A 27,939-nucleotide genomic window follows, 5' to 3' on the forward strand; every position below is an offset into this window, starting at 1 on the left:
GTTTCTTTAGAAAAAAAAAGGTTAATAATGATTTAGCATGATTGAACTGCCCACTTAGTTTATTGTAAATTAAAATGTGCAAAAAAAAGAACCAAAAAAGGAAAACAGAAATAAATCAAGTCATTTACAGGGAAATATATCTATTTATTTTGTCTCCATCATGTTATGTTACTCCAAAGGAGAGATAGACATAACATTGGTTCTCGGTTTGGTGTATATAAATACTTTTACACATATATTTACACAAAATTCATTGAATCCATTGTCTAAAGTGAAACAACGCAAAACTTTTTTTGAAAAGCATGTTCACCGTTTATGTTTTTGCTTTTTTTAAATTTTAAATATAATATCTTACTACAACCATAAATGAACACTATGCAAATCATTATTTCTAATTCGGGTTTCAACTCTTTTATTCTCTGAATATATATATTTTATATAAGTATCACAAGCACTTATATAGCAACATTTACATTTCAATAAATCATGTTCAAGACAATTGGTAATCTCATAACAAAGGTTTATTAAAATTGACAAGTTTTTCTGTGTAAATATTTTAACAAACAATTAAAAATATTTATTGTCTTCTTAAAATTTCAAAACAAAATGTATAATCTTTTTTACAAAAAAATCAGCACACAAAATTTATAAGGGAAATCAAAACGTTCTGCATTTACATTATTAAGGGTCTCTTTCACAGAAGTAAAATAAACAATAGCTGGAATATAAAACCCACAGAAAGTCAACTATCAACAATCCACTCTAAAAGCTACACTTTTACAATTGATTAATACAAACAGAATATATCAATAATAACAATTCGAATCGTAACGCAAATGAAGTTCATTAAGGCTTGGATTTTGTAATGATCATATTGTGGAATATTGATATGTACCATGATATCTTATCTGTTTGCACATGAAATTCAATTGGATCTAGTTTGGCTTACAACAGAATCAAACAAAACTATTTTGAGGCAAATTCATTTTGCCAATTTGGAACCATTTCAATAAAATAAAAATACAATGAATGCGCCTTGTTTAGTTTGTTTTTACAGCATCTCCTGTTGAGAACATGTGCGTAAATCGACCACTGAAGCTTGAATAAAATGAAGCACTAAAACCTTTTATTATATATTAAATATACCCCATGTATTATAATTGTCTAGCTCCTTACCATTATTGTCCTATATAATATATACGAATATTTTAAAAATCAAAAATAACTATGGTAAAATGGTTATAAGAAACAACTAAGTACTTCGAATTCTCTTTGTAAAAATAAACAATTAAATTAAAAAAACGAAAACAAAAACAAAGCTAATTCAGAGTTCATGGTAATCAACAAATGGTATTTTAGAGAACCGAGACCGCCATCTAGAAACAAGTTTTGGATAAAAAAAAAGCAAAACTAATGCATGACTAGGGAGATAATTTATTATTTTAAATCCCAATCGGTAACAGTTTGTCTAATTCCCAGCATTATAAAACAGTTCTGAGAATAAGCTAATTTCAGCAAAAAAAAACTCTAAGAATATTTTTACTTATTAAAACATTTTTATATTGTAAAATACAAATTTCTGTCGATTAAAGTTCTTTCGCATGATAAAAAATAGTTTCTAAAATTGTAAATTTTTGTGTATAATACATGCTTATAGGCTTAAAATTTTCTCCTTGTTAAAATATATCTTTTCTTCTTTGAATGATATTTTTTAATTTTACATTACTGATTAGTGAAAAGCAAACGGGCCCAGCACTGCACTCTACAATTATCGCTTTCAGAGAGATAGAAAAATACATCTCAAATCGCTCTTATAGATTTTATCAACGGTTCACGAGCGGTGCTGAACTGAAGGCACGGTTGTATCTCTTATTTTACTTCTTTTAAGACCACTCCTCACACAGAAGTTGTATGTCTAAAAGGCAATAAAGGGAATATTTGCCCCCACCGGATGTAAAGTTCAAACCTCGTTATTCCCTAACATTAGCATTTAAAATTAACATGGTAATCTTACTCATCTTTTGAATTTTTTTTACAAATTGATAGAATATTTATACAAATATCTCGGGCTCTTGTTATACTTTTTACATTACATTGATTTTGAGGAGAAGATTACATTTGGCATACTCTTTTTTTTTATGGTGTAGGAATGCTGGAAAGGGAAACCGGAGAGGTCGAACTTTTAAATCGATTACCATTAACAAATATAAATATTTTTTAAGTCTTAAATACTAAGAAATATTTTAAATTTTACGTCCACTATGAAAACACCGGTTAAAGCCCATCTTAGTATTAAAAATTTCTTGACATCTCAATACATATTTAATACTGACAAGAAAACGGTTCTTTCTTCTCTCAGGGAATTATGAAATTTAAAACTTTTTTTAAAAACTACATTTTTTTTACATTTTCACTTTTTTTGTGTCAAATAATTCTTTTTAATTAACAAAATAACAATTACTTAAAACTATTAGCTAGAATAAAAGGGGAAACAATTGAAACTAATTTAAGAGTTAGTGTCTTTTGGCCAGCGGCAATGGTATCTGCCGCCAAATAAAACTGCCTGTTGGACCTAAATACCTTGTCAAGTACAAGTAAGCTCTGGTATATTAAATCACACATTGATACAAGACGTTGATTCTATACTTTACAGTACCTCCAAAGGCTAACAACGACTAACTGTACATCACAATTTACAAGAGTTTTAAAATTTTTCTTTTATACATTAACCAATCTGCCAGAAATGGAACACAAAATGTTAAGATCACCCAAAAGATGAACGAAAATGAGCTCGGCTGATTTGGAATTTTGGTAAGGAAGAAATTAAAAAGGCTTTGTTTTGTGTTGTCATTTTCAATTGTTTGGTGTATGATTGTGGCCGAGCCCAGTTTCCGTCCTGTGAAGTAGCAAATAACTGGTAACACATTAGAAGTTTTTATAGGTGTTTAACTGTCTTCAGTCTTTTGGTTCGACCCAGTCGACTCTTGCCCACTCTGGCAGCTCGGTCTGGTAACCCCATCCTGGTCCCTGGAAAAATTACATTTTAGATGTGTAATTAATAATTGTACATTAAAGAATAAGTTAAAAATATCAATGGAACGTATACATTTTTTAAAAGCTAAATCAAATATATGAAGGTAAAAGGGAAATATTACCTGATATTTCCAGGCATGAAGATACATGATGAGGTCTTTTGGCTTTGGATCCCTGTATCTGACTTTGCATTCGTAACAGTGTGCATCTGTGGTCATTTTATCGCTGTCAAAAGCCAGGTCTGGTGGCTCGTGGCCGGTTTGGGTGGCCACTGTCACTTTGCTGTTTTTCTGGTGGTTCCCGAGAGGGTTCGAAGGCGGCACTGGTATGACGGTCGTCGGGTTGCTGACATTTGTTGATTCACACGGCGATGCTTCCCGACTACCTACACCTGAAGAAGTTATTTCTGTTAGAAGAATAAATATCATTCATATCATGTAAAATGGAAGAACTAATGAACAATCGTCCGAACAGCGTGTAGTCAGTTTGTCTACAGAAATTAAAAATTAGAAAACATTACAACACAAAGATGCACGGGAGGGGAACCGAAGAATTTTCGCGAAAGTGCAGAGGGCCGGCAAAGCCCACTTGATGTTTGTCGGCCCATAAATAATACATACATACTTAGAAAACTTTAAATTCTATTCGAACCGAGAAAAAGCTACTAGCTAGCATTATAAATTAACTGATTATCCATTTGATCCGATATAAAAATAAAATGTGTGGTGTTTAGTGACCGTTAGTTAATGATTATTCGGAGATCGTGAGATGCGGTCTGGTCACCTACGTCACACCAGACCGCATCTCACGATCTCCAAATAATCAATAAAAAAAAATGTTCACAAGGTTTCTATCTAGAATGAATATAAGGAAATATCAATAACCTTTCTCTTCATCATCAATGTTAAGAAGTGGTTTGAACAGATCTGGGTCGCCATCGATACCCAACCAATTCTCAGCATTGTGAATGCTTATAAGATCTCTGATCAACTCCTCGTCGGTCTTGCCGATGTTGCCACCCCGGCCTCGCTCAGGGCCGAACACTACATGATTGTAGAGAGGGTCGTTAACGACTGGATAGCCTGTAAAAAAGGGTAAAAATGATTATACCAAAACGACTTTGTAAGTTGATAAAAAATTTACCCAAGTATTGCAAGTGGACTCTGATCTGGTGCATTCGGCCTGTGTGCGGTTTGCAAGCAACGACGCTTGTGTTCGTCTCGGCGTTGTAGCCCAATTTGTGAAAGATTGTCGTACACTCCTTGCCCTTGGGGCTCACTTTGCAAACGCCGATTTTGTAGCTGACCACTTCTATCGGCTCAGAACACTGCACAACTTCACTGCAATGTAAAGTGAAATAATTTAAATTTGCAAAGCATAAAACAATCTTGCATGAAGAGCATGAGGAATGAGAGTAGCTTTTCGTTTTTCGTCTTGTTGGATGATTTTACTCCACTAGGAATAAGGAAGTTCCACTTTCAAAAATGAAATGTTTCAAAACTGAAAATCTTAATTTCATCTAGTGATTTAAAAATACAACAAGACCACTGAAATCCAGCTCATGTTGGGAATGAAGTGTCAATTTATGATTGTGATATTGCCTCTGGACACAGAAAAGCTATTGAAGATGGCAAAATGCTGTAAAGTGTCTGACAGTCAAAACCTGTAAACAAATTGGTTTCATCTACAAATGTCAACAATTTTAAAAGTAATTAGAGAATGCAAGGCAGATTAATGGGAGTATGCCACATACTAAGTCATGGTCAGTCGGTGGCCTAATCCAATCATTAAAACTGTAATTGTTGACATTGATAATTGGATATTTAAATAAGTTCTTTTGCTAAATCAAAAATGGTAATTTGTCATTCCAACAGTGAAGAACAACAACTTGTCATGGCTTTTTAATATTTGAAACATTCAAAGCCATTTCCAACATTTCTTCTAAAATATTTGCATAAACCTATAGGCAAGGAGTATACGTTCAAAAATAGATTTCACATTGTAAATAAAACTCATGAAAAATGCTAAACAAATCGAGGAAAACAAAGAATTTTTCTTTTAATTTTAAGGTAAAGAACGGTAGATTGATCGACTAGTTATAAGTTTTAACCATGAAGTGGATCAGCGTGTAAAGTTGAGCCGAGATCTTTGGACTCACCTCGGGAAATTTCCATCGACTCTGCAGATGTATTCTTTGGAAACGAGCCTGTTTCTTATCTGGTGTTCCATCTGTCTAGCTTTCTTCGGGGTCCTTCCGAACAGTAGGAGGCCGCTGGTCAGCCTGTCCAATCTGTGGATGGTCCTCAAGTTTTTCAGCTGGTACTCCTTTGCCAGGATGAAGACGACCGTGTTGTGTCTGTATCTGCCGCACGGGTGAACCTGAGTCGGGAGAAAGAATTTGAAGTCAATCAACTCAACGCGGATCCGGGAGAGTAAAAAAAAAGGAAAAACATAAAAAAAATGCAAACTGATTTATAAATTTACGGTGTTCGTGAGAGAAAAACATTTATCTGTTAGTAAAAAGTTTGAAGCGCTCAGCTTGGAAGTAAGGATTGTAAAAGGTAAGCGTAAAGGCCATGCAAAGTACTCACAAATTCGTGTTTTAAATTTTGCCAGTCCCATTGTGGCGTCTTTTTTGTTTGTTTTAAATCGTACCAACATTTCAACAACGATTAAAATCCACAACGTCCAAATGTCAAATTGGAATTTCCCTGTCGGATCGGAGACAAAAACACACACGAGGATCAGCGAGTTTTAACTGACGTTCGACTCAGTTGGGAAAAGTTTGCGACTTCATTTTCATGGCACTGGGAATTTAAAATTTTTTTTTAAAATTTGTTATATCGTTAAATTTAAACACCCATCCGAACGGGAAAAAATTTCAACCATAAATTAATTATTGTTTACCGGTATAACAAATGTACTAATACAAAAAAAAAAAAAAATTAACCGGATTGCACACGAACAGTCAATAAAATATAATTGATAAAACGTACTGTAAGTCAAATACGAATTATAAGGAATTCACTCAATTTTAAATTGGAGATTAAATTTCGATTCCTAAGTTTGATGTATATATGATGCCCGTATTGCTATGTTCCAATGTTTGAATACATGTAGGTAATCGGCTATAGAGTCGGTATACAGAGTTGAGGCAAATAGGACTTGCAAACTTAGGCCTCTTTCAGACGAGGCGACTAGTTGAACGGATGGGTGTCAAGGAGTGTAACGTGGTAGCAAAATGTATGGGAATCGCCCCAACCCCTTCACAAGCAGTCAACTCGTCTGCCCAGGCGGGTGGCCAGCAGGCATATTATCATCCCCACTGGTAGACTCGATTCAAAAGAGTGATTATTAGGAGATCGTGAGGTGCTGTCTGGTGTGACGTAGGTTTTAGAAAAACATTTTCTTTATCATGCCAACGTTTCGATCTTTATTGAGATCATCTTCAGGGCTCAAAGTGTTTTTTTCCGTGTAGATGTGTCAATCTTGCCTTCTTCTCAACACGACTCACAAGAATGACACATGTGTACGGAAAATAAACACTTTGAGCCCTGAAGATGATCTCAATAAAGATCGAAACATTGGCATGATAAAGAAAATGTTTTTCTAAAACCTACGTCACACCAGACCGCACCTCACGATCTCCAAATAATCATTGGCTAACGGTCACTAAACACCACACATCAAAAGACAGTGCTTTTTGCTTATAATTTTAATTTTCAAAGGCAACGATTGAATTTGAACCTAAGACAAATAAGTTAAAAACTTGGCAAATTCTATTAGTGAATGGCCTTAAATCATTGATCTCGGTCACAACGATTCGTATATTGAAATGGTGATGCTCAGCCCCTCGGTAATAATTGTTGATAAAAAAGTTTCTTTTTAAATTGAAAAGCGCACTTATGAGATTTTCATATAAAGAACCGATTGTTCCTTGCGCCCAGGAAGTTTTTCCCTCGAATGTGCCCATGAATAGTGAAGAGTTCGCCTTTTTTATCTTTTCCAACGATCCGAGACGCCGTTTTCTATCCTGGAATGGGGTGGTTCTCTGTTCTCTAGACGGGGGAAAACGGGAATGGGTTACTCACCGGGATAGAGCAAGGTTTGTCCAGGACTACAATGTCATCATCGACATGGATGACACGCAGTGGCTTTGCTAGCACTGGAGTCTCGTGCCTGCAACCACACACGTCCACACTCTCACATCTATTAAAAAAACGGGTCTCCAACCGCACTGTCCACAAAATACTCGTGGCTGCGATTTGTAAGTATTCCATGAACAGTAACGATCGCCCAATAATACTTTTTTTAAGAAGAGAAAAAAAACCTATTATTTTATACTAAAATGGCACAGAAAGAAGCTTTTTCCTCTCTCTCTTTCACAAAGAAAGTTGTAAATCAGCGCCAAACTAATTCTTTGTTTAAAATATTATATTTTACGTTTTTATTTCTGCCGTCTTGCTTTTTGACGTTTATAAGCATAGGAGTTTGTTAGTACGGCTGTTCAAAAATTTTTTTCCCGTCTTCGGAAAATGATAACGTGTTTTTTATGAACATACTGTACATTAGTCTGTGGAAAGAGAATGTATGCATATCCACAACATATTAATTATGTTGCTAAGCTGGAAAACAATCGCAATTAAATCCGGCCTTATGTGAACCAGTACCATTTCGTTTCAGCCTTTTATTTTCACAGATGGGAACTGAATGTTCCATTATTTGTTACTACTAGAAAATGTTTTTATTTTTATTACTTTAAGTCTAAAGCAATATGAATTTGGTCGCTTGCTTTGTTTCCCACAGCATCTCTAAATCAAGTTAAAACATCAACAAAGTAAAAAAAATATAATTATATGATTATTATGTACAATACGGTTTCATAAATAACGTGTTACTCAGAGGTTTATAAATTTACTGCAATAAATAAAATATAATACGCATTTATATGAAAACTTGGAATTTGCAAATGGTTTAAATAATACAATTAAAAATATCGAAGTTTCGAAAAATTTTGAATTAAACAGCCTTTTGTAAACAAAACCATCATAGTTGAGTTTTCATGGTACCAAATATTCAGTGAACACTGAGTTTTTATACAATGATCTATTGGGTTTAAAATCAGAGACGGCTTTTCTTGATTCTACAGACAGTACAGTATAATTTCTATTGTAAAAAATACGTCCCTAGCCCTTAATTAAACATTGAAAATATTAGCGAGAGTAAAATGTAAGGAGGATTAATATAAAAAGAACGTTTTGTAAACTTATAATTTATATACATAATTGCATAATCTAGTGTTTATGTAGCGCTTTGATGAGGTCGGTGATAAAACCAGAAATGACCAAATGACCATCGTGGGGTCAAAACACGCAAAAAGCGCAATCAATTAACGCGCGAATTATCTACCAAGTCTAAACCGCAGAGTTGAACTTTTTGCACTAGTGTATCACTAACTGTAGAGATTTCTTCTTTGTGTTAATGATATCACTGTTTGAATTAATTCGAAATAATTTTTTTTTAACGAGGGTTCGCAACAGCAGAGGTCATATAAACCCTCAGGGTGCCGGTGTTTAAAAAAAAAAGCCCATTTGTAAGTATGTCGGGTTCGAATGCAGGGCCGCTGGATTCGAACCCGGGACGACCTTTGCCTTACAGTGATGAGCACAGTGTCAACGTCTTAACCCCCTCGAAATAAATTTAAAATATTTACAATATCTCGCCTACTGGCGAACGTCCAAGGGGCAGTAAAGTTTTGTCTGTAATGTTAAAATATTAATTTAAATTTCACTGAAACTCGTCCGAATTTCATATTATACGATTCCGAGGGTGCAATCACAGATGGGCTTGCTTATTTGTTTCATTTAAAAAAAAAATGATTTATTCTTTTTTTCTTTCCCAAATTCCAAATTTTCATGTTCAACTTAGGCTTAACATGGTAAATTTAAACAATTATAAATACTTTACCTTTTTGCAATCCTCAATAGTTTTGATACAATGTATATTTAAACGCTACTTTCAATATTCCGCAAAAATCAAAAGTAATCTAGCATATTTTAATTTAAAAAAAACATCAAATACCAATTTAAGGGTGAGTCTAATTGTTAGAAGAATCATGCAACATTCTGAAGAAGAAATATATAAAAAAAGCAACCACCCAATAGAAAGATTCATTTTTAAAACTGTTAAAACTAAACAAACAACGGCATGCAGTGTTTTAATAAAAATAAACGTTTAAAATGTTAAACGTAATAAGAACAAAAAAGTACTATTATGTAGAAAAATAATGGCGTCTCTCTGCCACTTACTGGGATGGATGCGGGTTTGTTAACGACCACAACGTCTTCGTCCATGTGGACGATGGTGATTGGCTCTGCAGTGACTGGCACCTCGTGCCTGCAACACAACACATGCTCTCCACTCGGTTTTCAAACCAAAGATAACAAATAAAAATGTGAAGAAGAGAAAAATTGTCTTATGAATGTTGTAAAAATTCGTTTCAGAAGGTGCAAAATTTCACTGCTTTTGGGCAGCTATGTACGATATTTTCTCAATATTTCAAACGTCCCATGTAACTCTGCACACCTTTAAATTATGACATTAAATACTAAATTGAAGCATTACGTAGCGCTACTACTGTATTTTATATATGTTTTCTTATGGTTTTATTGCAAAATCCTTCTACGTTTCTCACGTAGGTTAACGTACAGATATAAAAAAAAAGTTTTACATTTTAGTATTACAACTCTAAATATATTAATATTTGAAAAACCTACTTACTATCACTTGGAAATATTGTTTTCACTTTCAATATTGAGGAAATTGATGAGATATTAACGGTTTTTATACATTTTGACTAGACACACTCAAATTTTAGAGTCTGGCGTAGACTAAAGGATTGCGAATGTCACAAGAACATACCTGTGTACGACGTTGGCGAGTAGGTCGTTGTGCTTGAGGCGGTAGTCGATGTCCACCTTCTCGTAGTTGACAGTGAGCGAGCCGCTCTTGATGCATCTCTCCTGAAAAATAAATAAAAAGCCAGCCGGCCGATGCAGTTTTAAATCCTGGTGTGCTTCAAAAACATAGTGGGATGAATATTTCAAACTGCTGTTCACTTACGTATTCTTCCGCCGGATGGGCTCTGAATTCCCTCGCGAATACATCCAGGATCTTCTCGCCTACCCAGCGTCCTTTTGTGAACGTCGTGAATGTGAAGTAGTACGGGTAGACTTTGCGGAGACCTGGCGACAAAACAGTCAGCGTTTTAGTTTGAGCGTCACGTCTGCCATGCAGCCGTATCAGGAAAGCGCGATTCTTAAATTGTTTTTCATAGCTGAGAGGTTATATTTTTCACGGATAATCTGGAGAATCTTGATTGGTACGGTCTGGACGATAAACAAATTCCATTGTTATTGCCAAGTTTTCGACCTATTTTAAGGTCATCATCATCAGGCCAAAACAATCTTAAATATATATGTTTCTTAGTGACCTATTGTACATTAATTTGTTGAAGTCTGAGGAGCGGTCAAGAATGCGGTAGTAATTTTTGTGCTGACGTTTCGACCTTTATTCGGGTCATCTTCAGGGCCTGGGTAAATTACAAAACATATCTTGCTTAGAAAAAATACAATTTAAGATGTAAATATAAATTCTGAACTAAGTATTTCATATTTACATAAAGTGTGGTGCTTTTCTTGTGGTGCCATGTAAAGTGTTGTGAAACGTGATTTACCCCGGCCCTGAAGATGACTCGAATAAAGTTCGAAACGTCGGCAAAAATATGAAAAAGGTCTTCTTCTAAATTATCTCATTCTTGACCGCTCCTCAGAACTTCAACAAATCAAACTTAAATAAGTTGTGTTTTTTTTAAATTTCCAACTGTTTATTGGAGTCTGATGAGTTTTATTAAAATAATATCCTTGATAAACTTTGAGTGTTTAAAATTTTTATTCTTGGACCGGTTTCGGGCTCTTCAGTTCCCCTTGTCAACAAATTTATACAAACCTTCGGCCGAAGGTCGTGGGTTCGGATCCCGCTAGTGACATAGCTTTTTCATCTCAAGGCCTTAGTTAAAAGTTACAATTAATTTATACAAATTCTTCAAAAAAACTTTTTAAAACAATTGAAACAAAACATTTGTAAATGCGTACATATCGAAATGTATTGTTCAATTGTTTAAAAAAATATTTTTTTAAGGAGTCTGTATAAATTTGTTGAGAGGAGGCAAAAGAAGAGCCCGAAACCTCTCCAAGAATAAAATGTTAAACACCCAGAGTTCATTATACTTGTTACATATTTTAATAAACGTCAGACTACAATAAACGGCCGGAAAGCTAAAAAAATACACAACATAGATTGTTTTATGGGTAATTAAATTAATTAAAAAAACTATAAGCTTATTTAAAATTAAATGTCTACACATTGACATAATTATGTTTTTAATAGATGGTTTAAAATTTATTTCAAGACCGAATCAGTCCCAACTGTCTTCAAAGAAATTTGAAAAAACCTATTAAAAATTTAATTTTGTAAATTTGTAGAAAAATTTAAGATTGTTTTTTGATTTATTGAACCACAAGTTTATAGAAGAACATCTTCAAAATTCCAAAAGAACAAAGTTTTGACAATGTTGTCCGATAAATAAAATACGTTATGCAGGAATCTAACCCGAACTATTACTTTCGAACTAAAGTTAGGACTCTGCAATGTTTGATTTAAAACAAATCTCAAATGGAAACGTTCTGAATAGCTTCAGGCTTACAATTATAACCGAATCGGCAAAATTTTCCCAAACTGATGACTACTAGGGCCTGCGTTCCCTCGTAGTTCTAGCGGAATAAATTTCAGAGAATTTTTTTTGTCCTTTTGTCTGGGTTGTTGTACGTTTATTCGCTGTTTGATTATCCTGGTTCGCCTCCTCTCGTAAACGAATCAATGAGCGTACGAATAAATCTCGACGTAAATTGTTCGGAATCCCAACAAAAATGTAATACGGTAGAAAAGGACACGAAGAACAATGTTAGGGAGCTACATAACACGAATGTAACGATGAAGATGTGACGAATTTACTAATTGGCCTACCTCTGGTGGAAACGGGCAAAAAAATCCCCGATAAACGAAAATGTTTTTCCGGTTTTGTTTCACCGTGATGCGGCCCGGCCGTAGATTTTCCTTTAGTGAGACAGATCGCGTAAAGGTATTTCGGAGAGAGGTTTCCTGGGGGGAAAAGTCAGGAAGACCCTCAGTTGGATCCGCAGGGGATGAATATTTCATGGATCGGTCTAGCGCGGGTCAACTGAAAGCAAATAGATCGCCCCTCCTGCCGAGACCTCTCAGGATTCGAGTCGTCCTCGCCGGGTTCCTAAATGAATCAATTTATGTCTCGTGTGACCAATGTGCTTTCCCCCGTGGGAACGACAATAAACAATTTCAATCGAAATCCCTCGGTTTAATCCATAAACAAAAAAACTTTTTGGACGGTAGATCCAGAATTGTTCGCTAACAGATATGATACGCTGTTAAAACAAGTTACCTCGGGTTTTTGTTTCACCTGGCAGTTAAGCTGACAAATAATACGGCTTAGAAACAACTGTACAACCGACTTCCAGCAAAAATGTTAGGGCAGTCGATAAAAACAGCTTCCAAAAACTTTATTTAAGCATATAATCTCTCTCTCTCTCTCTCATTCACACGTTCGGTTACATCACACACACACACACACACACACACACACACACACACACACACACACACACACACACACACACACACACACTTTTTTTTTAATTGTTAGCACTTTCTTGCTTTTATATTGATTTGTGAAAATTAAACATTTACATGCCTATTTAAACAACACAGATAAAAAAAAGTGAGGAAAATGTTTGACTGGTTCATTAATTAAATATTTTATTATTTATTAAATTGTGTAAAAAATAATTAATGCCGTGAAAAAAGTATATTTTTATTAGTAAAGTTAAATTTTATTGCAGTATGTTATGATTTGGCTTCATAAAATTTAACATTTATCGTTCATAAATGTGTTCACGTGATATACGAACTATCAATTTTATTGATAAATAAGGGAACAAAAACAGTACTAAAGTCAAGAAGTGTAATTGAAAACGCTCTGAGACAAAACATTGACAAAACTGGATAAATACATAGAAAAAAACATGAACATCAAGAAAAGATACGAACTATGCAAATCACCCTGCACAGAAGAACCGCGAAGTCATAACAACATAAAATTAATCGACCTGAACAAACAACGAAAAACAGAAACTAAATCTATTAAAAACACCGACTGAACAAAGAGAAAACATACACACTACTTTCACGTACTTTTAAACGGAACTCCCCTAAAGAAAATTAAACCGACAAAATAAAGATGGAGAAAGTCGAAACGCGTTTGACATAAGCCACCAAGAATAACCTGAGGAAAATCTGAAACTTCCAAAATAGAAATCGTGAAAGAAGAAAGCCCCTTGTAAGTGTGTGGGGTTCGAATACTCGCCGTGGATTCGAACTCGGGACCTTTACATTGGTGAACCACCGGAATAATCTTTCAAGTTCAATTTAGTGGGAAGGAAATCATTTAAGGAGGTATCTCATACATTAGACATACTGAAGAAATAAAAATCGCCGTATCAAATTTGTGATAACCCATTAGAACGATATTGCAATCTTAATTTTCTTCCCTACCAGAAGCTGTAATAACGTGTAAGATGAAATTACATTTTCATTGCTTTTTGAAAATTAGGAGAGAATAAGGGCAAAGTGGATTGCAATCGGCCGGGCATGACAATAACCACTTATTTCTAATAATAAGTCCCAGGGTGTGGGGCTATCGTAAATTTCTACACGCCTTCCAATCGTACTGGACCTTTTATGAAATCGTGCCCGGTTCCGGATATAAACCGTCATTCCAGCGGACCCATCTTTACCGGTCCTTCATAAAAGCAATTATTTAAGTGATATTCAAACATTATCGCCTTTGTATTGGATTTTTATTTGTACAGAATAATTGATTTTTTTTTTTAGTTCGAGTGTCTGAAAAAACTCAACCGATAGTAAAATAGGTGATTTTTGCCTTTTTCAAACGAAAAATTAATCACAACATACTCATTTTCATTTAAAAAAAATTAACCCATTGATCCTCATATTAACAAATTATTATGAACAAATTTAAACGAAATGCCTACTTCTCCCCATATAACATTAATATTGTGTTTCAATTGAAAACAAACACATTGTTTTTCATTGTGCTCATTACATAACTGACGATTACCTCCCTCCCTTGTCTTTCAAGGAATAATTGAACCGCGTTCGAAAAGCTGAATTGATTTTTCAAACCAAACTCTATGAACGACTGACAATAATTTCTGATTAATGAATCGTTCATTCGGCACCGTTGTTCACTGTGTTGATGGCTTTTACCAGCGTATGGATTTTTACATATCTGCTGTATGTCGGGTGTATGTGCCGAGGTACCATCTGCCAATGTTCTCTAACTGTCATCGGCCCCAAACGGAAAACTGCCGATATTGAACACGACTTGTTTTACCCGATTTCTACATAGGTGGTTTTCGACTAAGGAAAAATTATAAGACAGTTTATACAACTTTACAGGCGCATATACAACATTGAATTGTTACAATTAATAGTAAATAATGTTCGAATTAAATCAAAATAATCAACAGCAATCATCATTATTTATTATGGCTATTGTTATAATGGCTATCATAATTAATATTATATGAATTATGATATCATAATTACATAATGGTGCTCCTTTTCCTCTACGTCTATTGTTCCTGACCTTTTATGGAATACATTAAACGACGACTACCATAGCCAATTATTATTGAAAGTTCCATTCGTGATAGGCGTTATACACTGCTATTAGGTATAACGTAAAGAAAACCGACTGAAGAAATTTTGAGAATGCCTTGAACCTCCAAAAGATGTGGAGCGCGATGTGCGCATCCTCATTATAATAAAATGATATTAAAATTATTATTATATGATATTAAAAAAGCCGCTCAGTCCCGAAAACTGGTGGCCACCCCGTGAGAACTGGCGCGTTCAGACAAGCCCGCACCAAAGAAATACTTGAGGACAAGGGGAGTAACCCTTCCCCTTAATACTCGTCCGATGGGATATGGCAAAATGGAAAAGGCAGATACACCCCCACCAATATACGAGAATAAACTAAAGAAATTTAATGGAGGCTAAAGATCTACACAGACAGGTCCAAGGCGGCAACTGGTGTGGGTGCCGCCGCTTATTTGAAGAGACAGAAACGCTGTCATCAAGTGTAAACAAGGCGTAACTGAGAGCCATATTCTTCCCATTAATCAGAAAAATATATTAACAACGATGCTATAAAAATGAATGGAAAATCCGCGGGAACAAAATAAAAAAAAAAAAACACTAAATCATATAAATGTAAAAAAAAGACATCAGTCCCTGGCTTGTGGAGGATGAGTCTAGAAGGGAAAAGGTCATGACAGGTTGCGCATAGGAAATACCAAGATTATTCTCGGACACCTTCTTCTCATGAGACATTGAGACCACGTGTGCCTGTTGTGTGGAGAACCTATCACGGTAAAGCATATAATAACAGACTGCAAACAACTAAGTCTCCAATTAATGAATATGGCATCCCGAATGACCTTGAGGCACGGCTGCAGGCACAAATCGCTGATTCAATATCTCAGGGCCATAAACATTTTTGATTATACGTTTGTACCTTCACGTAGGTACTGTGTTATTTATTGGCACGAATGAATTTATTACCCTCCAATTACCCTGAGGAATATCGAGTACTCTGGGGCAGTGAGAATGAATGAATGAAAGTAATTAGTAGTGTGAACGAAGCTTGTCCTTCATTACCCGCCAGGACTCTTATGTTCCTGTTCCTTCGCAATTTCCTATCAGGATTGTGTTCTTTCTTTTTTAGTTTCAATCTTGTTCGTTAGTACTAGCGGTCTGGCCTTCCCCTATCTGGCGTTAGCCACGGTCTGTTCCGTGCCCAGGATGGCCCACGGGGAGGTGCCTCCTCCATTACTCCGAAGAATATCGAGTACTCTGGGGTAGTGTGATGGACGTTTCATGTATGAATGTAACTTATTAGCGTGAATGGAGAGGTATATCCTCATTTACCTCTAGGAATATCGAGTACTCTGGGGTAGTGTGATGGAAGTCTGGTGTGTGAATGTAACTTATCAGCGTGAATAGAGAGGTATATCCTCATTTACCCCGAGGAATATCGAGTACTTTGAGGGTATACTACTCTCTACTGGAGGGAATATTAACCAGACTCGTTTTTGTCTTTCTGTGTAATTTGTTTGTTATTTGTCATATTTTATTCCCAAGAGACGAGGCCCTAAGGCACAAAGATGCTAACAATAGGATAAAGAAAAGCCAGTGTTGATTACCGTTACATCATTAAGCATCATAATTTGACTGAGGAATCAATAAAAGAAATTAGTAGATTTAAAAGGCGAGAAAGATGAGAAAAAATATGCAAAGCTAAAGAAAAGAGAGTTGGCGATGACAAATGTATTTTGCCGGCCCTAAAACTAAAAAAAAAAGGTTATTTCCTACTAAACCGGCCCATTGTTGGCCATTTTATACGAAACGAGGAGATTTTTCTCATTTAATTTACAATATTCCTCGGGGGAATTTTCTTTTGTTTTCTACTATCCCTAGCTGTTGAATTGTCGAATTTTTATCTTGGATTTTAACGAAATTAGAAGTAGTTACCTGCTAAACGTACCTCTATATTTTTCTTCATATGTTTCAATTTATTAATTTTATTTTTCATTACTTTTACATTTATTTATATTATTTTTTAATTAATTTTACATTTCAATTTATTTTTATTCCGTAAGAGATTACGTTTTTCTCAAAGAAGAGTTATTGATGTGATTATGTAGATTTAGGATTCTTTTTCTCTCTCACTTTACCGGTTGGAACTCACTCCATGCATTTTTACTCTCCTTTTTCGGTTGTTGACTTTTTATATTTCTTGGGTTTCTTTTCAGGAACAAGACAAACAATAAAAAGAAAATGAGTTTGATTGTTGTCTAGTTCATTACATGTAATATTCTTCACAAGGCCGTTTTCTAAATTGAGTCTGGTTCATCGTTTCATTCTCTACAAGTATTCATGCATTCAAATTTCGAAGCGTTCTTTAAGTTGAAGTTCTCTGAAGATGATTCACATTAAAAAAAGTCATTATAGAATAGTTTGGTATCTTATAGTATTTTCCATGTTCTCAGTTGTTTTATTCACTTAAGTCCATGAGGAATTCATTACTTGGTTCTTCTTTTAAATCCTTTCAAAGGGAAGGTCCATTTAATTAAACTAAGCCCTTCTCTATTAATCATTTCTGATTAAATTGACTTTTCCTTTTCCAATTCATCACGTTCGTGTCCTTTCACCTTGTTTTGCTGATCCACACAGTAAAGTCTCACTGCTAAGTCCTCTCGACGTCGCTTTGTGTAAGGTGCTGATGCTGAAAAAAGAGCTGGTCAAAAGCCTCTCCAATCCTGGCTGACACTTTTTTTAAAAATTTTTATATTAACTAGTATAAATTCGTTAATCACCAAGGTTTCGAGTTGGGTCAGAATGAAAATAGATCATACAAAAAGCCATTTCGTGAAATTTCTATGAATTTTACGCCTACAACTTTACAAAAGTTTGAATTATGAAAACTAGTGAGAATTGCGCAAGTTAATAAAGTCAAAATAAAGTCATGTTTTACAGATTATTAAGATCACAAGAAGGAATAAAAAACTTATAACAGATAAACAGCTAAAACTTGCAGGATAAGAAGGCAGTGTAAATTAGTAAGAAACAACGAAAAGGATAAATTATTTATTAAAAAAAATATATTTTTAAAATATATATTNTATATATATATAGTATTAGAATAAGTATCGTTTTTAACGCAATATCTTTCAAAACAAATGGAAAAATAAGAATAGGGAAAAATAATTATTAGTTATGTAAAATTCATCAGAATACGAGACCGCCAAGCACTTCAAAACTGCTATTAATATCAAATGTATAATAAATAAGGTTGATGACGGACTCCTACGCTGGAATCTGGCCTGTAATTTTAGTACCAAATAAAGAGAAAAATAATACTTTATTTTTATTTAATTTATTTTTAGGTTTATTTTTTGTTTATTAATTTAAACGGTATTTCGTAACAGTAAGTTCCGGCCGGCCATAGTAACCATCATATTTATATAATCCTATCTAGATGGCCCATCTTAATTTCTCTTGAACCGATCAGATTATCAAGAAAAAAGTGTTTAATATTTTTTAGTCTAGTTTCATATTTTTGCCTTTCTTTTGGAGAAAAATTATACGGGGTCCTCAGGCTCAATTCAACTTCAAAATTAGCTCTCCGACCCCACCGTTTTCTCATCTCATGGAGGAGCTGGTTAGGGTAACTTCCTCGTGCTTAGTACATCACCGACACAGCCCGTGCTGATGTAGCTACTTTCATCTCCGAGCTTGGACTATTACCCGGTTACAGTACAATGTATAAACTGTCGAAATATGGAAACATAGATGAAAAAAAAGAAACGATTTAGAGCTATACTTTATCAAAACAATGGAATAGAGATTGTCCCCGATGGAAGAAAAGCAATAATAATAAAAAATGGCAATAATTACGTTTGTATCTATAAAAATAAAAAAGGCAATATTTTATTTATTAAGGAATGGATAAGATGATAGCTAAAGCTTTTAAACTAAATATGTTCGAAGGGAATAAATGAACCGGATAGCTTTCATAATAATACATGCACATATTGCTTTGCGAGGAGTATAAGTGGTGAAAAGTTTTTGACTCTGCTCAAATCAGCATACTTTTCCTGAGCTCTCGATAAAGCTGTTTCAGCAAGTGGATCGTCGAGTTTCGCCTAAATTGCGATGGAACGAATCCGCCCGATTGTGTCAAACTTCTCCCGGAAATCTTTACCGGTTAAAAACCTAAAACGGCTGTTCCTATTTAACTTTGTTACAAACTTTTAGGTAAAAATAATGGTGATTTAAACTCGGTCGGAGGCTGGCAGTGGTTAAAATTAGACTCTCGGTTTGACGTTCGTGTAGGGGCTTGTTGACAAACTTTTAATGTGTTAGAGAAGAAGTCGCAGTTTAATAGGCTGAAAGGTCTTTCTAGGTCCGTGCTGATCCCAGCTAATTGCCTGACAGATTCACACCCGCTATCTTATTTAGGTGTTTTACAACCACTCAGCAGTTATTTACGGGGTGGTTGCCACTGCATATAGGCAAAAAAGTCGTATTAGCTTGCCAAATGGGGTTTCTTTTTGACAACTCGGGAAAAGCGAAGAGCCGAGATAAAAGTGGCTAGAACGATCGATGTTTTCTGTATTCCCCTTTCAGAACACAACCGAATATAAAACTAATGCGAGTTGGAGCGTCTGTTTTCGTTTCATACAAAATCCATTTGCCCCTAAGTTTCCCATCCGTTTACTATTATCCACTAATGTCGAAGCGGTCCCCAGGCTGGAAAGGAAGCCGAATAAACGACTTGGCCCGCATAAATATCATTAGGAAAATGTAAGATGACAATTTAGAACGGGTGCGTTGAATTAAGTCAAAGTCCCTGGGCAATAATAATGAGACTTTTAGAGAAAAGTAATGCAAAGCTATTCAGAGTCTCCCTAGTTGCCGACTCCAAACGTCTCAGTTTACAGGAAGAAAAGTTCACAACGACATTTAATTCATCTTTTCATTTCCAACTAATTTTAAATACGAAATCATCTAATTCACTTTAACGACATCCGTTCATTGAAAGCAAGCACCTTGTTACTACAAACCGAACATTGTATTCTCAATAATATCTCAAAGTTACAATCTCAAATGTCAGGACTAGTTCGAATTAGCTTATATTCCCAAACCGATTTACGGTCGCGTGGGCGATGTAACTTACAGCCTATGATTTTATTTTGATATTATCGGCCGGTCTCGCCACCCGTGCGACAGAAGAATAGCGTGAAAATAATTACATAAAATAAACCGGGAACAGGCGGGCAATGATTAAAATAATTGAAAATGACTCTTTTTGAAGGAATTTAAGAGGGAATTTCAGAAAGAGCTGAAGCACGGAAAATCAATTAAATATATTATAACAACTGCCGCTTATATGAATTTTATACTTGAAGAGATACGAAACCAAAATATTGTTTGGGAATTATGTTTAATATTGTAATATTTATCCTTCTCTTGTTGAACATAGCAATGATAAGAAATCATCAATGATCATGATTGCAAGTACAATAGTGCTGCATAACTAGCAATGTACTTTTGTGGCAAATCAAAAGGAAACGTGTATTAATTAAATGGCTACTTGATGATTCTATATGTGTATNTATATATATATATACACACGCTAATTTCTCATCCTGTAACACCTTTTGATAAACTTACACGGAGGTAGAATTACGGACAAAGGCAAACAAATCATTTTATATTATTATTAAATGCCTTCGCATTATCTGACGAGGGAGAGAAAAGTTCCAGGGCTACGGTGGGACTCGAACCCACTCGGCCCTCATTTATATAATTAGATGATTAGATTGCAATTAACAATTTAAAGTTGAAAAATTAACTTCAAGACGTAAAAGTCCCGCAGTTTGTCCGAGATGGCCGATTTAAAGAGCGTGTGCTGGAAAGTTCGAACTAACTTCTTCCTTGGATTAACGTTCATTCAAAGTCCGGAAACTTTTTTTTGTGGACTTGGAGGAAGTTCGCCATAGGAGCACACGCTAGAGAGAATCGACGGGAAAAAACGCACCCCGAGGGCAATTTCTTCCCGCCAGAACGGATGTAAAAGAAAAAGGGGGAGTGGGAAAAGATGTTTGCAGAAGGTGGGAAATTTCGAGTCTGGAGAAATGTACCAGACGTGTAAAATTGAGGCGAATTTAAAATCGTTCGACATCTGTTCGGCCCACGTTGCATGACGGCTATCTCGAACTTGATATCGAAGGGTGGGTTTGTAGGGCGGAGGGACGGGGGCGACTCGGCCCTTATCGCCCTCTCTTCCCAGCTGGAACACTCGGCACTCCTCGCGACCTAATAATACACATTTCCTCGCTACGGCTTATTTAAAACGCGGCGTACAAACTTCCTTCCCGACGGAAACCTCTTCCAGATGCTCATTTTATGCAAATACTTTTAGAACTAGGCGAATGAATTTCACGCCCTGTTCAACCATGTGAACTCGCGGGAATTACTGTTATAATTAAGTAATTAGAAACCCGGTAGAATTTGATTACAATGTACGAAATTTATACCTACCGAGGGTAAAGCGTAAGATTAAGTCATTCCTTTAAGACTTATGAGTTTAAGTCCAAAGTGGTCGAAGTTACGGTTTACTTGCCAGCTAATCATAAAACCTCAAAACCTCTGACCGTTTATACTGGCCTAAATGAAACACAAAATTGGAACATATAGTTGCAAGACGAAAATACGAAACATTTTTAATTTATTTACTAAAATGGGAAAAATTCTCGTAAATCTGGATTCTCTAACAGAAATCAATGAAAATGCAGCAAAAAAAAAGATTACCTTCGTTTAAAAAATAAAAAAGTAAAAATTTCTAAAGTCAATTAAAAGACTAAGTAATTAGATATTTAATTATAAAAAATTGCATGCGAATTATTTAGTCACCGTTAATTAATAATTATTTAGAAATCATGAGATGAGGTTTGGTGTGATTAAGTTGTGTCGTCGTGTTGAGAGTATTAGTGAGATATTAATGTTTTTATTCATATGTTTGATTTTGAAGGAGTGGGAAAGGAAGTAAGGATAGAAATTCACTTTCCTACGAGGAGTTGGGTTTGTGAGGTGAAAGGACCGACAATGGTAAAATGGGTAATGGTTTGTTGTTTGGGACTGGTTAGCCTTTCAGGATTATTATAGAACGGATTATTAGAGAAAGGAGAGATAAAGTGTTGAAGATTTAAACTATGTAGAAGTGTAATGATTGTTTTCTAGGCAATATTATATGTTTTGTGTGTTATATGTATGCTAGTGATATTCAATTTGATTTATGATATCATATATATAACCACTGAGTTTACATGTGTCTGTAATTGATGCTGTGTTTATCTCTGTTGATGTAAACCATTTCTAAAAAGTTACGTTTATGTTTGTTTTGTTCAGTGTTTTAAATGGATTGTTGAAATCGAAATTGTGTTGGGTGTTCAAAATGGTGGGTATTTCTATCCCAACTTCCTTCCGCACTCCTTCAAAATCAAACATGTACAAACAAAAAATATTAATATCTCACTGGCACTCTCAACACGTCACACAGTAATGACACATCTACCCAAAAAAACAAACACTGAGTGAGTACAAATATTTCGATTGAGTCTAAAATTTCTATCATTGTATAAATTCATTTTTTTTTTCACCTGACATGGATTTGTATATTTTAAACAATGCTTATAAATCTCAGGCCCTGAAAATCAGTTCAAAAAAGATCGAAACATTGGCACGATAAAGAAAATGTTTTTCTAAACCTACGTCACACCAGACCATCTCACGATCTCCAAATAATCATTATTTAACGGTCATTAAACACCACATATTTAATAATAACAATAATTACCCTAAGACGGACTCAACGGCTATGAGTATGGGATGAAGAAAAAATGTATAATATGGTATATGTGTTTGTTAATATAGCCTTTTATTATTATTATTATTATTATTATTAAGAATAATAACTTAAAGTTCATGTCTAATAAATGTCTAATAAAGGGGCCGTAGATACGCTAAACCAGCAACGCAAACAAGTCTTACCGTTTTATCGGTCAACTCGCCTTTTAAAAAGTGCGTTGGGGAATTAATTTAATTATTAAATTTATTTTAATTTATTAGTTTTCTTAGATGCGATAATCTGGGTAGAGCTAAGCCACGCACTGTAAAAATAAAGCTGTTTTTAACCATTATTTTTCTAGGATTTTTTTTTAGCACATCGTAAATTTTACGTCCGGTATTAAGTGAAAATTGTTATTAAAGTAATAAATAAGTGAAGGAAAGGAAAGAGAAATAATGAAAATATTCATTAAAGCGGGAAGTGCTTTATATTCAAACAATACAACAAAAGGACTATTAATTAATTACCTTAACCTTCCAAAAACTTATGACTTTATAATGAATGGAACTTAGGCTTGCCAGATTTTGATTAAATATTTTATCTATCCAAGTTAGTGTCCTAGGGATCGAAGTCACGATAGCTCAAGTGGTAGAGCAGCGGCGTATCTAGCCGAAGATCGTGGGTTCGAATCCCGCTCGTGACACTGACTTTTTTTATCTCAACTAAAAACCTTAATTAATTGAAAGATATTAATTGATCAAGCGGACCACGAAAACTAGTGAATTTTATCTATCGTTTTTCTTATTTATCGTTCGTTTAAAAATATATCGTTTTGAGAAAGTAGCGTGCTAAGGACTACATATTTTATATTAGAATGTTTGGAATAAACACTAAATTTAAACATATGTAAAATATTTGGAATAACAATTAACAGTTCCCATTGTTTTTGGGATTTGGATTAAATTTTTCAAACAAACAACACAAGTTTCTAATTTTTGGTACTGTGTACGTCATTGTATAAATTGATTTTCATATTTTACATGTATTTGTATAATTTCAACAATGTTTATAAATCCCAGGCCCTGAACATGATCTCAATAAAGATCGAAACGTTGGCACGATATAGAAAATGTTTTTCAAACCTACATCACACCAGATCGCTTCTCACGGTCTCTAAATAATCATAAAAAATTGAATTAATTATTGATTATAACAACATTACCATTTTCGATGTAATATGACGTCTCATTGTAACGATCGTCTGTGAACCCTGGTCGTTTTGCTTTCAAAGCTTTTGTCTCTAATTTTGCCTGAAACAAAAGAAATTTCAATTAGTTTGTTTTCATTCCACAGAAAAATGCAAGAATAAAAAAAAAGCTTGTTAAAATATCTTTTATGTCTGTGACCGCATAGAAAATTATAACGGCAAACATAATGAAATTTTGTTTTACAAAAAGTTTCTAAAAATTCACTGTTCCATTTTAATTAGACAATTTTAAACTAGGTTTGGGCCATGTTTTATCAAATAAATGCTTGAATAAACGATAAAAATGTAATATTAACTATTTTATTTTTCCTGTAGAAATATTGCCTTTGTTTTTCCTCCTTTTTACCTTTTTCCGGCCATAATTATTGAAGGAAATGTTAATTCTTGGGGATGGGCCTTCGTGATCAACGTCCAATTAATGTTAGCTAAGTCGGCGGATCCAACTCGCTAGAGCATCAATTAAATCCAATCATTATTGATCGGCGTAAAACAAAAGTGAACAGTTGCCGCTATCGTTTTTATTAATTTAAATTCGTCCAATTGACTTAAAACGCGATGTCGGAATTTAAAACTCATTTACATCGAATCTTTATTTAAACTGTGTAATCCTATTTTAATGAAATCCCGACATACATTATAGAAAAAAGTCGACAAATTCGTTTTTATTTCGTACAAGCGAGTGGCTCTTGTAATGTTTTTTATTTATTGATTTAATCTATTTGTTATAATCTGTAACCTTATTTACATTATGCAATGAGCTGGATTTACAAATGACATAGATAATTTGATTTCTACACGAGGCAGCATAGATTGGAAGGTTTAGCAGTGCCCCATAGTTCTAGTCCGTACGTCCAGATTGGTTTTAGTAGTTTTTCTAGATTGTTTCTTTTTTGTGGAAACATTAAATTTGCATGAGAGTGTCTGTAGAGTGTTTTTATTTTTAACAATTTTTATTTTTTAATGCAACCACATGAAATGAGGTGAAAAAATTTATTAATTGATTTACAAGTAATTAATTCACAAATAATTGAAAACTGTGAAAACTTTTGTTGCCTGGGGTAAAATTGGGACGCCTTCGTTCAAATAATTTTAGAAAGAAACGACAATACAAATATAGAAGGGAGCCAAGTCCGACAAGGAAAAATTCTTTTAAATACAGGAAGAACCGAATTTTCCCTATCCGAAACCGTTTCTTACCTTCCATTGTACCGTAAGACATACCTAGAGAAGATAAGAAATAATAAAATTGTACAGGAAAGAAATATGATTTATTCAATTTTTAAGCTTTACTCAGCCACCGGGGACTTGCAAGTTGAATAATCGTTATTGGACAATGTTTATTACATCGTTATTGGATACTTTCCGTAAGGTTTATTGGGTTGGGATTTTTCCTCGTAAGACATACGGATTCAAGATAAACGTGTCATTAATTATGTCTATTTCTGAACACGCTTGCAAATAAAAATAGAGGGCATTGCTTTCAAGCGCCAAATTAACGGGCCAACTAAATAACTGATGGAGGCGATCTAGGGAAAAGCAAAACAAATGGCATTAATCTTTTTCTAAGGGATAAAAATCATCCTCAGATTTCACCGACTTCTAATCCCTGCTTCTTCGAAAAAGACATTCCCAACAAACAATGTTGCCAAGACGTTTACAGAATTATTTAAATTTTGAAGAAAAACTACAAGCTAGAATCAGAAATAGGAATGGCGACTTCTCCCTTCTTGAATTTTTTTTCCAACTGATTTTCATTTTAATAGTTAGTAAGATACTTGTGAGTAACGATCGACTCCAAGTTATATGATTCACATGAGTAATAAAGTTTTGTGTATTAATACATTTAAGATGCACGAAGGTGAAACACATATTGACCTCCTTAAAAGAAAAGCTTTAACTTTGGGGCCTTATATAATTTTTTTATTTAGTAGCCCACATCACATAGGGTTATAATGATGATGATGATGATGAGGATAGTAGGAAGCGGGGTTTGTGCTCCCCAGGAACGCAATCTTCTAGCTTATTGTATCTCCCTAGTTCCTTAGTAAAGTGCAATTGACTCAATCCTTCTTCTCAGGAGTATTAGGTCATTGACTGCTGCTACTATAATTTCAATCCCTAGGTGTTTTCTTTATGCTAAGCCATTGCTTCGCATGCGAAGATGATATGAGTGGCTGCTTGTTCTTCTTCATTACATAATCTGCAAATGGGATATTATATATGCCCATTATGCATATGTTTTCTCAGATGCTAATGTCCGGTTAATATTTCTCCTCTGAGTCTGGCACTCTCCAACTGTAGCAGTGAGTTTGCCAGCCTTGGTGAGGGTTGTTTTACCATAAGTTTACTGTGTCTAGCGCCGATAGAGTTGATTCACTTCTCCTTTTGGTTTATTTGGATCTATTCTGTGATGGAGAGTTCTGTATTTGTTTCTGTTATAGCAAGTATAGGTTAAGGTCCTATGTATGATCTTGCAAATCCTCCTCTGACCTGGAACACATAGGGTACCACCGTAGTATATAATTTTTATGACTCTTAAATATAAATTAAATATTTAGATTGAATATTGCATAGTGGTAGGTAGGTATTACGAGTAGAGTAGATTCGTATCGTAGGCTATTGGGTTGAGACACTGATAGTTATTTTTATTACTCTGGGGTCGTTACTTTTATTTTCTACTCTCCATCCACTGCACATCAACAAAAAAGATAGCAGTTTCTATTCAAGCCAAATTCGAAGGATTATACCTAGACAATGTGACAAGAGACAACTTAACACAAGAGTTGGACATCTCACGAAGAGTTCTAGGACATACCGAGTGGAACTGTGGGGTTTTGCCAAGCCATCCAACATTCTTTCAAACGAAAGTGCTCGGACAAATCGTCAACTACGTCATTAATCTCATGAGGTTCCAAAAGTTTCACACCAACTTTTTGATCCATATTCCATCCATTCCACAGTTCTCTACACATTCCCGTCCCGATAACCCGCTCGTCGCCTTAATCGTCGATGGTCTCATGACCTTCTTGCCCATTAATCCCTCACACTGAGTGCCAGCATTGACACGGCTCAGGGTGCAATTCTGGCATTAGTGTTGGTGCTTGACCGTGAGAAAAAAAGGTTTTGTATGTACTAATATGTGGAGTACAAATAAAATAAAAAAACACCTTTCATCTTTTCCTATGAAAAATAATTTTATTCGTCAAAGAGGATTTTCAAAACGAATAGCAGTATAAAATTATTTCGTACGATCCATCTAAATCATCTTAATTTGAAATATTTGATTTAGTGTCTGGCTCAAAATAGAACAGCGTTGCCCTAACTCGAAGCAATACCCTTCGAACGAGTTTTTCTCCAAATGCCTAGGTTGGGAAGAAAAGGATTGTCGGACAAGATTGGTTAGAAATTGGACAACGTGTTTGCACCCACTTCCCTCCTTTAATTAAGTTTACCTCTGGACAGATATTGACATTGTGTGTCGGCATAGCTGTTTTATTTCCAACTGCAGGTAGATCTAGAGTTGTTTTTAATTGCAACTTGACGCTCATTGTTGAGGAAGAACTACTGGATACAGAATTTAAAATTTAATAATTCAATTTGTTGGCAGGACAAATAATTATACACAGCAGATTCAGTATTAAGTTCACATTGTAGTGCAAATTAGTTATGTTATTTATTCAAACTCAAATTTACGATATAAGAAAAAAAAAACTTAGTACAGGAGCATGTAATGAAAAAAAAGTGTAATATGGTATATGTGTTTGTTAATAAGGCCTTTTATTATTATTGTTAATAACCATAACGTTCATGGCTAATAAATGTCTGATAAAGGGGCCGTAGATACGCTAAACCAGCAAAGCAAACAAGTCTTACCGGTTTATCTGTCTACTCGCCTTTTAAAAAGTGCGTTGGGGAATTAATTTAATTAATAAATTTATTTTAATTTATTAGTTTACTTAGGTGCGATAATCTGGGTAGCCTTAAGCCA

General features: G+C 34.7%; 1 protein-coding gene across 1 annotated transcript; it reads right to left on the reverse strand.

The window, feature by feature from the left end:
* Window positions 1–1,056: 1,056 nt before the first annotated feature.
* LOC106672761 (RNA pseudouridylate synthase domain-containing protein 2-like) lies at window positions 1,057–24,000 on the reverse strand (the record flags this gene model as incomplete). The annotated part of the gene is made up of 9 exons (XM_024226479.1): window positions 1,057–3,027; window positions 3,156–3,424; window positions 3,918–4,115; window positions 4,177–4,373; window positions 5,192–5,412; window positions 9,342–9,429; window positions 9,955–10,055; window positions 10,156–10,277; window positions 23,907–24,000. Coding segments are annotated over 9 exons (1,362 nt in total), but the record flags the coding sequence as incomplete, so codon positions are not given.
* Window positions 24,001–27,939: the final 3,939 nt, after the last annotated feature.

This window comes from Cimex lectularius, unplaced genomic scaffold, assembly GCF_000648675.2.
Source record: "Cimex lectularius strain Harlan isolate CLEC.00 unplaced genomic scaffold, Clec_2.1 scaffold143, whole genome shotgun sequence".
NCBI classification, from domain to species: Eukaryota; Metazoa; Arthropoda; class Insecta; order Hemiptera; family Cimicidae; genus Cimex; species Cimex lectularius.